The sequence below is a fragment of the Micropterus dolomieu genome, linkage group LG22 (genome assembly GCF_021292245.1).
Source record: "Micropterus dolomieu isolate WLL.071019.BEF.003 ecotype Adirondacks linkage group LG22, ASM2129224v1, whole genome shotgun sequence".
NCBI lineage: Eukaryota > Metazoa > Chordata > Actinopteri > Centrarchiformes > Centrarchidae > Micropterus > Micropterus dolomieu.
In genome coordinates, this window is record NC_060171.1 from 31,308,115 (window position 1) to 31,320,315 (window position 12,201).

General features: G+C 40.0%; 1 protein-coding gene across 4 annotated transcripts in view; it reads right to left on the minus strand.

Annotated features, from left to right (window-relative positions):
• The window catches only part of galnt18a (UDP-N-acetyl-alpha-D-galactosamine:polypeptide N-acetylgalactosaminyltransferase 18a), a 172,106-nt gene that overhangs the window by 27,151 nt on the left and 132,754 nt on the right, over positions 1–12,201 (minus strand). For 2 of the 4 annotated variants that reach the window (XM_046038106.1, XM_046038105.1), the window contains exon 9: positions 2,774–2,869. The exons of the other annotated variants lie outside the window; for them this stretch is intronic. In XM_046038106.1, the coding sequence (XP_045894062.1) occupies positions 2,774–2,869 (96 nt within the window). The remainder of the gene's footprint in view (positions 1–2,773; positions 2,870–12,201) is intronic. 4 annotated transcript variants of the gene reach the window in all.

Sequence of the window (12,201 nt, forward strand, 5' to 3'; positions counted from 1 at the left end):
GAAGAGGGCTCTGAGGTAATCGGAAGGACTGAACGAATCAGAATAACTGGATCTGAATGGGGAATAAGAAGGACTAGGGGGAATAACATCACAAAAGATACTCCACATGAATAAAGAATAAAGAATGAAAAGTGATAAAGGCATGATAGAAGACTAGAGGAATGTTTGAGTCTTTGATGTGGGCTGTGAAACTGTTCCCGCAGCTATTCGCTCTGCATTCTCAGACTGCTTATCGCTGATGTCTCCTAACACTTAAACATTGCATCTTATTTTGCCGTTCTCCAATGATGTCAAGATCAATATGTAGTGGAAATAGGTTTAGTGTTGTTTTACCAAGTGTCAGTTTGAGCAGGGGTTAGTCCCTGAGGCCTGACATTTCATCAATGTAAGAACAGGTCGTTTTTTGCATGAATGTATATGAGAATATCCATTAACAGCAAAGATTATGGATTTATCCATTACATACCAACATTCTCTAATCCCTCTTTGATTACTGCAGCAGGTACAAGATAGATAATAACATCTATTCCATTTTATGTGCAGCTTAATGTATGTATATGCACCTTTATAAAAGTCCAAATATCTCCAGTCTATAAAATGATTAGTTCCCCTTTTAGACCCTCTACTGTGTAATGCTATTCTGCTGCTATCTTGACTGATCCTAGTAGAGCCCCAAAATATCCCTGTTATCTCGAGACATGTTTACGTGCAGTGGGTAAATTATGGTTGGCTAGAAGTCATTTTTCTTGTAGGTAAGATGAAATTGCTCCACAAATATGAGCAAACAAATGATCTGTTTATTGGCACATGTATAACTCCACTGCAGCTAAATATCTGTTCATTAGGCCAGAAGATGAATAATAATTGACCCACAGGCCTCACTTTGGGCAGTGCTGGCCGAGACTGAGGGCAATCTGTGCCGCCAAAGGCTGAATACATTTACCTGCTATCTTTCTGTCCTATCCGCTAAATTCATGTTGTGAATGCAAAACCTTTTCACAAAGTGTCTGTCAAGCTTCGTGTCCATTTCAAACAAAACTAGGCCACTCGCTCACTCACAACGTATTTTTCATTGTGAATAGAATAAGCTCATTGGCGGCCTTGTCCATCTCTATGTGTTGTGTTTAAATAAATAAATAAAGACAGTGACGGCGATTAAAAAAAGAATTATTAATCAGCCCCTGCTGATTATGCTGTCTCCAGGAAAGAGAAAATGGCATAAAGACAGGAGAGACACAGAGAAACGCCAATACAGCTGTTTCAGCAGCTGATTCTGTATTGCTGAGTATGACCCAGATAGAACGCTGGATGTTTCCGACGTCAAGGCGCCGGTCAAAGCTATTAACTTTACTGACAATGGAGGCCAGGCTGAGTGTCCTCAGACAGCTCTTCTAGATGCCGGGCTGGGTATGTAGAGGAGTCTATTTCTGATTACGCGAGCCTCTTTATGGCAGCTGGGATATAATGCAGCAGTAAAATAGGATTTTTTTATTTTGTCAAGCTACAGAGCATTTCAAAGTGGTAAAAAATGGAAATACAGAGTCACACTCCTTTGTGTTTAAAGTGTTTTTCAGTGCGTCCATTAAAGGGGCAGAAAGAGCGGCCTTTACTGGCTCTTAGAATTAAATGGCCTTAAATCTGCAGAAGGCTGATAGAGTTGTTGATGGGCCTCAGTGACTCCAGGATTACTTCTCAGATCTGTCAGCTACAAAGGCTGAAAAGTTTTACTCTACAAGCAAAACAGCACATGATAAAGCACCATTATTATAGCACGGTGATACATTAGCTCTTTGCTAGCATTTCCTTCTAATTCTTTGCTCTCATTATCCAGCTTACTCATTATGGAAATACAACTTTTTCAATTATGTAACCAGACCCCATAGCTCAACGTAATATGAGGGTCACTATAATTTATCAAGACTTTATTAACTCTAGAGACAAACAGAGCAATTTCCTCTTGACTTGGGAATGTTTAAAGCTGCACTCATCGACAGTTTTACATAAACAATGTTTCAAATGATGATGATGATAAGTGTAATGCAAACAGAGTTGCTTGTGGCGATGAACCCACACAGAATTACTAGCAACTGCAGTTCCTTTAAGCTCTGCATAGCATTTTAGCAGCTTTACGCTCATTGTTTTGAATTTCTGGCCCACAACCAGCAGCAGGCAGCCTTCCTTTAGCAAAACTGCTCTGATAAACCAACTGTACCCAAGAGTAAGTTACAGCGAGATATTTCCCTCAAGTGTCAGAGTGAATATCGGACTTTCATTCATTAGGTGGACACAAACACTACTCGAAATCTATGTGTGAATTTCGCTCTGTGTCTGCTAATAAAAAGGTAACATTCACAATGACAACTTATATATACAGTATATTATGTAGCCCTGTAGTCACAAGTGGCCATAAAACAAACACCACCAAAAAAAATCAATTAAATAATGATATTCATCATGTCATAATGTGTTTTTGGATAGATGTTTAAAAATAGGACAACATACTGAATGTATTCTTATATTTTTTTATGTTTTGTAGAGAATATATCAATCTCACTCACCCACCTCTGTTAGTGTAATGCAACTTCATGCAATAGTTGCTCTCTCTAAATCCCTCATTTAAAATGACAAAAGACTGTGAAGAAGTCCAATTATCTACTTCTGTCAACCTCTCCTACTGTCAGATCTATCTGTGTGATTTTTATTGTTTGTTTTTCATGTACTTGAACAGATAGAACAGAAAGAATAGAACAGAATAGAATGAGCGCCCACTGACCTGCGGTGTCATACCATGACAGAGGTACATGATGGGAACATTGTCAGTGTCAGGTCCCTGGTCCAAACACAGATTCTCTCTTAGACTGTTCTTCAACTGGAAAAATAAGATAAAGAAAAAACAGGTGAAAAAAAGGAGGAGGGAGCGAAAGTGAAAATAAGAAAGGGATCTAATGCATCTCCGAGTATGATAAAACGTTGATGGGTAGAACACAAAAGAAAAAGGAAGAGGAGGAGGATACCTTTTACATTTAGTTATCAACTTTCTGGCACTATTAAACAAATTGCTCTTCTCACTTAACACAAGTTCAGCCTATCGGAGCTCGGCAGCCTGTGATTAGATCACAAAAACAAGGGAATGAAGAAAAACAGCTCATCTTTATTTTGTCTCTTGTGAAAGACCTCAATAAAGCCTTTGTGGTTTCAAGTCAAGTCAACTCAACTGGATGTACATGAAATAAAACAATAACAACAACATTAACAAAATATATATATAAAAAAGAGAGATAAACTACATCTAAAACATTATGAACAAAATATCTGAATTTAAAAAACAAATAAATCACCAGCTGGGCTAGCCTCTCGAATTTGGATAAGAGGATTAGTCCAGAGAAGAGGGGCTTGGTAAGAGATAGCCCTGCCATGCACTGATGTTTTATTTATTGTTTGATATCATGCATTTGGGACAGGACACTGAGATTTCTAATACTAGGGCTATGTGAAATTGTGGAACCAGCTAAGTTCAAAGTGAGATCACTGAATTAGTTTTCTTTGTTGTATCCAGTGCTGTTTTTTTAGATCTACAAACTAATAATAACTAGCTTTATGGGGAAAATTCAGCGTTAGAGGTGTGTTTGACTTTACTTTATCCCTTTTATTTTATTCTATTTTACTTATTTTATATTTATCTTAAACGTGTATTTTAGTCTTTTCAATGGTTTCTTGCTTTTATCTTGTATTGTTTTTGTATTATTGTCTTTAGGGTGTTATTGTCTTTACACTTGTTAAAGCACTTTGTAACTTGTTTTTGAAAAGTGCTCTACAAATGAAGATTATTATTATTATTTATTTTACTTTGAACAGGCCAGGCTAACCGTTTCCCCACTTATAGTCTTTTTGCTAAGCTAGGCTAACACCTCCTAACTCCAGCTCCTTACTTACCGCACAGACAAAAGAATGATATCATTCTTCTCATCTCACTCTCAGATAGAGGCACAAAAATGTTTCCATTATACATACATAGAAGGCAAGCCAGTCTGTCTCTTTCTCTTTCTCCCTGCATCCCTCTCTCTCCTCTATATCTGTCTTTCTCCCTCTGTCTACATTATTAATTACACCATTATGACAAAGTGCTGCACTATACAGCTTTAGTTGTGTAGCTAAAGTGAAGACAAATGGAACCACTGCAGGCTAATTATTGCCTGCCAGGAGAAAGTCATACAAACACTTTACACTAACCTTCACCTTTTTTGGCAGCTGCAGTGTAATATTTCAAAAAGGAAGAGCATCTGTACCTTTTGGATTGCAGGTTACTCCTTTAATGTGGCTATATTCCACAAAGAATTATAGACTAATTGTACAATCTGTATTAATTAACACAGGACAATCAATATACTACAGTTTGCCCTTGTTCCTTCAAATATTTACAAAAAGGATCATGTTTCAAAATGTGTTATTCTAGTGGTGTTCATATTATAAAGTCTGACATCATATACAAACTATACACGCTCAGTGGCCACTTTATTAGGTACACCTTCCTAGGACTGGGTTGGACCCCCTTTTGCCTTCAAAACTGCCTTAATTCTTTGCGGCATACTTTCAAAGTGTGCCAAGAAAATATCAATCAATCAAACTTTATTTCTAAAGCACATTTAAAAAACAACCAGGTTGACCAAAGTGCTGTACATTGACATGAAACAATAAATAGACAGAAATACAACACCAGACAAATACAACATACAGTTCTCATGCCAGATTAAAAGCCAAGGAATAAAAATGTGTTTTAAGTCATGATTTAAAAACCGGAAGGCTTGGGGCCAGTCTGACATGGAGAGGCAATTCACTCCACAGTCTCGGTGCTGCGGCTGAGAAAGCTCGATCCCCCCTGCTCTTGAGCCGTGTTTTAGGGACAACAAGAAAAGACTGGTTTGCAGACCTTAATGACCTTGAAGGAGCATGGGGCTTCAACAGATCAGTAATATATACTGGAGCTAGTCCATGAAGGGCTTTAAAAACAAACAATAAAATCTTAAAATCAATCCTAAAATTAACAGGGAGCCAGTGAAGAGAGGCAAGAACAGGGGAGATGTGATCTCGCTTACGAGTTCCAGTCAGGAGACGAGCGGCAGCATTTTGAACCAGTTGGAGTCGAGAGAGGGAGGCCTGGCTAACACCTACATACAGAGCATTACAATAGTCAAGCCGTGTTTTGATGAATGCATGTATAACCCTCTCAAAGTCTGTGAGGGATAAAAAGGGCTTAAGCTTAATAAGAAGCCTAAGTTGAAAGAAACTTGCTTTCAGAACAGAATTTATCTGCTTCTCCATTTCAAAATCACAATCCATTTTTACTCCAAGGTTTGTTACAACAGACTTAACATAAGGTTGCAAAGTGCCCAGGTCTATTTGTGAGACATCAGAGGTGCCACTGGGTCTAAAAACCATGACCTCAGTTTTACTCTCGTTAAAGTTTATTAAATTTAAGGCCATCCAGACTTTAATATCATTAAAACAGTCAACCAATCTTGTTAAAGAACTACCATCATTTCTTTTGATGGGCAGGTAGATTTGCAAATCATCTGCGTAGAGATGGAAGCTGATGTTGTGTTTTATTAAGATTGATCCAAGGGGAAGCACATAGTGAAAAAAGAATTGGCCCGAGAATTGAACCCTGGGGAACTCCACATGTGAGGGACACAGAAGGTGAAATAGAGCCACCAAAACTGATTCTAAAATCTCTGTCAGACAAGTATGACCTAAACCATTCTAAGGCAGTGCCCTTAATCCCCACGCCATGCTCGAGGCGAGAAATAAGGATGCTGTGGTCAATTGTGTCAAATGCTGCTGTAAGATCTAAAAGCATAAGAATTGCATAATCTCCAGCGTCAGTTGAGATTAAAAGATCATTAAAAACTGTGAAAAAAAACTGTTCAGTTCTATGAAATGTCTTAAAACCAGATTGGAACACCTCAAGAACACCATGTGTATCTAAAAAGGACTGCAACTGTAAAAGAACTGCCTTCTCTAAAATCTTCAAGACAAAGGGGAGTTTAGAGATAGGGTGATAGTTTGAAAGTGCAGATGTGTCCAAATTTGGTTTCTTAATTAGTGGCTGCACCACTGCTTGTTTAAAATAGGCTGGTACAGAACCTGAAGTAAGACTGCTATTTATAATTTCTTGGATGTTAGGTCCAATAGTGTCCCACACCTCTTTAAAAAGGCGAGGTGAGACAATATCAGTGGGACAAACTGAGGGTCTCAAATGTGTAACAATATTTTTGAGAGTAGAGATGGATACAGTCTCAAATCGGTTAAAAACAGCTGTGCACTCTATGGAAATGGAGGGGTCAAAAGCAGGAAGTGCGATGCTTGCTCTAATTGAGGCAATCTTATCCACAAAAAAATGGAGAACTTTTTCACAGGTCTCACAGGATGCTACATGACAGACAGATTGGGGAGTATTGAGAACAGAATTAATTGTTTTAAAAAGAACGAGGTTTGTGGCAATTATTTGAAATAAAATCCGAGAGATACTTGGTCTTCTCAGCTTTAACAGTTCTCTGATAATAGTGAAAACTTTCTCTAAGAATGTCATAAGAAACCTGCAGATGATCTTTTTTCCATTTGTGCTCAGCTTTCCTACACTGTTGTCTAGCCGCCCGAGTTAAGTCACTTTTCAAGGTTGAGATTTGGGTTTTGAACACATGGATTTAAATGGGGCAATGGTGTCAAGAATGTTGCAACAAGTAGATAAAAAAGAAGAGATTAACTCCGCTGTATTTTGACAAGCAGAGGATCCCATAGCCTCCCTAGCAATATTAAAAGCACCAGAGAATTGCGAAGCAGTGGTGGGTTTGATCGTCCTGCAGATACGAGATGGAGCGTATTCCTTAACGGTTTGATAGGGAAGAGAAATGTCGAATAAAACAGGCGCGTGATCAGAGAAGACAGCTTCGTATATGTCTACATTACAAATGGGTACACCGTATGACAGAACAAGGTCTAATGTGTGACCATGGACCTGTGTCAGACCAGAAACAAACTGTGTAAGGTTAAAAGCATCGATAAGATTTAAAAAGGCTTTTGCCAGCGGATTTGTAGGACAACATACATGAATATTCATATCCCCTACAATTAAAATCCGGTCATATTTCTGCATGATTTCAGACAGGAAATCAGAGAAGTCACTGATAAAATCCTTATTATATTTAGGAGGTCGATATATAACTGCACATATTACCGGCTGAGATTGACCCAATTCAAGCATGGTTAGTTCGAAGCTTGAGAAGGAGACCAGTGACAGCTGTCTGCAGTTGTAGTAGCAAGTCCACCTCCTTGACCAGTAGTCCTCGGAGAGTTAAAATAAGAGCAATCAGCCGGTAAAAGTTCAGAAAAAGCGCTCGACTCTCCAACATTCAGCCAGGTTTCAGTCACGAATAAGAAATCCAAATCATGAGAGGTAAAGAAGTCATTCAGGATGAAGGTCTTATTCGCTAGCGATCTAGCACTGAACATCGGCGAGGAAGCTGGGCCTCCACATCCGAGCCGACAACAGGCTCGGATGTGGAGAATGTCACAGCTGAAATCAAGAATCATCAGACCGAGCAACGTTTTTCCAATCTTCTACTGTCCAATTTTGGTGAGCCTGTGCAAACTGTAGCCTCAATTTCCTGACAGGAGTAGCACCCTGTGTGGTCTTCTGCTGCTATAGCCCATCTGCTTCAAGGTTTGACGTGTTGTGCGTTCAGAGATGGTCCTCTGCATACCTCGGTTGTAACGAGTGGTTACTTAAGTTACTGTTGCCTTTCTCTCATCTCGAACCAGTCTGCCCATTCTCCTCTGACATCAAGAAGGCATTTTCGTCCACACGGCTGTCACTCACTGGATATGTCTTTATCTTTATCGGACCATTCTCTGTAAACCCTAGAGATGGTTGTGCGTGAAAATCCCAGTAGATCAGCATTTTCTGAAATACTCAGACCAGCTCGTCTGGCACCAACAACCAAAGTCACTTATATCCCCTTTCTTCCCCATTCTGATGCTCGGTTTGAACTTCAGCAAGTTGTCTTGACCACGGCTACGTGCCTAAATTCATTGAGTTGCTGCCATGTGATTGGCTGATCAACTATTTGTGATAGCAAGCAATTGAACAGATGTACTGAATACTGTGGCCGGTGAGTTTATGTATGAACACAAAATAGAATTATTGTACCATGAAGTAAAAAGGAAAAAACACTCAGCTTGGGGAAGTATCTCCACCCTCAAATAAATTATGTTTTTGAAAGAGCAGACAGAGAAGGCAGAGCAAAAATCTGATTTAGGAACACTGTGGCCTCTTGCATCTGCCTGGCCCACGGCAGTGTCTTTTCCATCAATGTCTCTGTCTGCAGGTTGTGTTACCCAGTCTGAAGAGAAGGTCAGATGCTACGAGTGCTGCTTGAGGTGAATAGGAAAACATCTGCTATGAAAAAATTATGATGAGTTCCTTCTAGACACAGTTTTAGGTTAAAGCTGATATTCATCATCAGAGTCAGTAAGTTCTGGTTTGGGGCAACTGTGAGAGTTGTAGTGAGGTATCGTCAGACTCACGCAAATTACATTTTTCACACGCTTTCAAGGAGCTATTAAAGTCCAGGAGTTTATAACTAAATTCAAATTAAAATATTTATCATTGAGGTGAAAAGGTGCCACAGTCAAATTTAAAGAGGTTACTTCCCCAAACAAAGACACAAAGAGGATGGAAGGCTAAAGCCTCAAATATACTCAGGAACGGACGCGGACACAGACAGCTGCAGACCCCGCGAACGCAGACTACTTCTGTTGACACTACTTTCTGCAGTCAGCTCGGCGGACACGTTCCACACATGCACAGTAGATCGGTTGGTGCCCTGGTAGCGCTAGTTGGTCCTGTAAAAACGGGAGGCACGCGGACCCTACATGTACCCCCTTTGATGACAACTTTTTCGACATGGAAAGTATAATCTTTACTTTAATCATGAACCAGCAGGGAATATATTAAACAAGATGATCTACAGGAGAAACAGATCTGATAACAGCACAGAATGACTGAGAGCTGCACTGACTTATATTATGTATTAGTTAGGTTATAGATTTTGAATTGTCACCTGAATTTTGTGTTTGTCTTTATATACAGTCCCCTCCAAAAGTACTGGAACGGTAAGGCACATTCCTTTGTTTTTGTTGTTCACTGAAGACATTTGGGTTTAAGATCAAAAGATGAGAATGAGACAAGCGTTCAGAATTTCAGCTTTTATTTCCTGGTATTCACATTTAGATGTGTTAATAACTACAATATGATGCCGTTTTGTTAGACATATGAACATACTTTGTCAGGTCTGTCAGCAAGTCAGCAGGACGACAACTTTTAAAATACCTGTTTTCTGAATGGAGTTCAGATCGGTCAGGGCTATGCTATGCTAACCTGTTCACAGTAAAGTACAACGACAGCTGGAATAAAGTTACAGACACACATTTTCTAAACTCACCAGGTAGTTCAACTTCCTCGCTTTCTTTTCTCCAAGTAATGTCCAGCTTTGTCCCGTTTTTATATAAAAATGAAGTAGTAGTCCAGCAGAACTCTGGTGCCATCAAACACTGACAACAACAGTGGAACCGGATGTGCACGGAAGCTCGCTGCCGAGAAGTGCGAGTCAAGATAAATCAAGTTGTAATTCCAAAAACTAAAGTAAAAAGCTAATTTAATAAAACCACTAACCATTAACTCTGACCTCCTCCCGATTGTGAACGCCGTAGTTGTCAGAGCAGAATCCAGACTACTACGTGTGTTTATTTGTCCAAAATCTGCAGCGCTACTCCCCGTCCACTTCCCCGTTCTTTAGCAGCTCCCTGTCGGCCAGTGGATTGTCATTACACCGCTCGCCTGGTCCTCTCCAACCAATGCTCCGAAGCTGCCGGTGACGTTTGGACAATCTCACTGCTGATAGGCTTTCGCAACATCGCGAACCAGCGAATTGCGCGAAAAATGCCTCATTCGCGCCGCCCGGAGCGAATTTGCAGGAATTCGAGTCTTTGCATTGACTTTGTATGTAATAAATCCGGCCAAAAATTGCTGGATTCGCTTTCGGTGGGAACGCACCATTGAACTGGTCACCTTAGCCATCATCGCAACAATTGCCCCCCCTGAAAGATTTGGCAGGAGCCGCCACTGCTCATCAGCAGGAAGAATCGGAAGGCCAGATTGAAATTTGCAAGGTATGGAGGGATTATTGGGTCAGAACTAAAACTAAAAGTTGAAAACTAAAAGTCGAAATCAAAAACTAAAAGTCGAAGTTGAAGATGAAATTGGTATTTTGGATTGGGCATTTAGTCATTTAGCCATTTAGGATTGGGGGTTTTAGGGATTTGGAGATTGGGATTTTGGGGACTGAGGATTGAGTCGTGTATGCAAATGAGGAGGCGTGACCCAAAGGCTGCAGGGAGGGTTTGGAACGGCTGAGGCGCAGAGGCACTTTATGGACCGCAGGGGGAGCTCTGACTGCCAGCACATTGCCATGAAAGCAAGCAGAGGAAGTGAGCAGGGCTGGAGAGAGGACTATCATTTATAATACCATAACTAAAAGTGTACAGCATTTCTGTCCATGTGGCCTCACACACAAAGTCAACAGTGAAAGGAATGCTATCCATCTGACGAGAAAGCAGCGGACAGTACAGCAGGTAAGATATGATAACATTAGCAAGTTAGCTTTATTAGGCTAACTGTTGCTGACTTGCATGAGTTACGTTACTGTCGGTACATGCAGGTTTTAAATGCGGCTATTAACCCCGCTGAGGGCTGTGTGTATAAACTGTAAAGATAAGGTGTAGAAGCTGTGTTTCTGGGTAATAGCACCATGCTGGGCAGGTGACAGGTGTGTGTTTACAGTGTTTGTGTGCTCTGAAAAACATAACAGCGCGTGGAAGTGGAAGTTTTAGACTGGCCAAGTCAATCACCTGACCTTAACCCAATAGAGCATGCATTTCACCTCCTTAAGAGGAGACCGAAGGGAGAAACACCCCGAAAAAAAGAAGAACTGAAAGAAGCTGCGGTAAAAGCCTGGAATAGCATCACAAATGAAGAATGCAACAGTTTGGTGATGTCGATGGGTCGCAGGCTTGAGGCAGTTATTGCAAGCAAGGGTTATGCACTAAATATTAAATGTTACTTACTTTAAGATTACGTTCCTTTACTTTTGCTCACCTAAGAATACTGTGGTCTAATACAAACGGTGATATGTCCTGAGTTGTTTAACACATCTAGATGTGAATACCAAGAAATAAAAGCTGAGATTGTGAACTCTTGTCTCATAATCATCTTTTGATCTTAAACCCAAATGTTTTCAGTGAACAACAAAAACAAAGGAATTTGCCTTACTATTCCAATACTTTTGGAGGGGACTGTAAATAAATAAAAAAATACCAAAAACTGGTGCAGAAAAATTCATCAGAATGCAGGAAATAAAGTGTTTAATGCTCTAAATTTTCATTTAATTCATCATTAAAGATTTCTTAAAAATTGTTTTAAAATCTAGTCTCGTCTCAATCTCGTGAACCCAACCTCGAAATCTCGTCTCGTGGGTTAAGGGTCTCGTCACACCCCTACTTAAACTTAAACTTTTTTTTATGTGTTTGGCCTGATCCTGCTTAATTTTTATTTCAAAAATTAAGCAGGTCCATTGTCACTTTGGTTCTGTATCATGGTAGAGCAACGGACAGAGGGTCATATGAGCGCTTCTGTGTGACGACCCCCAGAGAATGATCACAGCTCTAAAACACAATTGTGATGGGCAGGTAATGTTCAGTGCGTTAGGCACAGCTTTTTTCCTGACTGCAAATGAAAACTGTTGCTTGCTGCTGCCACCACCAAGAAATTGGTGAGTAAATGTGCAGAAAAGTTAACACCCCGAAATAAATGAGGCTAAAAAGGTCAGTAGATCTTCCACTGGGTGATAATTCTCTGTGGATTTGTCACTGCTTGTGACCCCTTGCAACTTCTAATTTATCTCAATGTTAAGGAAAAAATGAATAATAATATCTACAGTATATTGTTATGAGGTTTGGTGTCATTTCAGTGACAGCAGTTGCTTTAATGCACACATTCAGACAGCTGGAATGTTATAGCTGCCTCAGAAATGTTCAGAATCTGTTTGTGGTAAAAGTTCAGCTTTCTGAGTCTCACGTTCTCCACCTTTA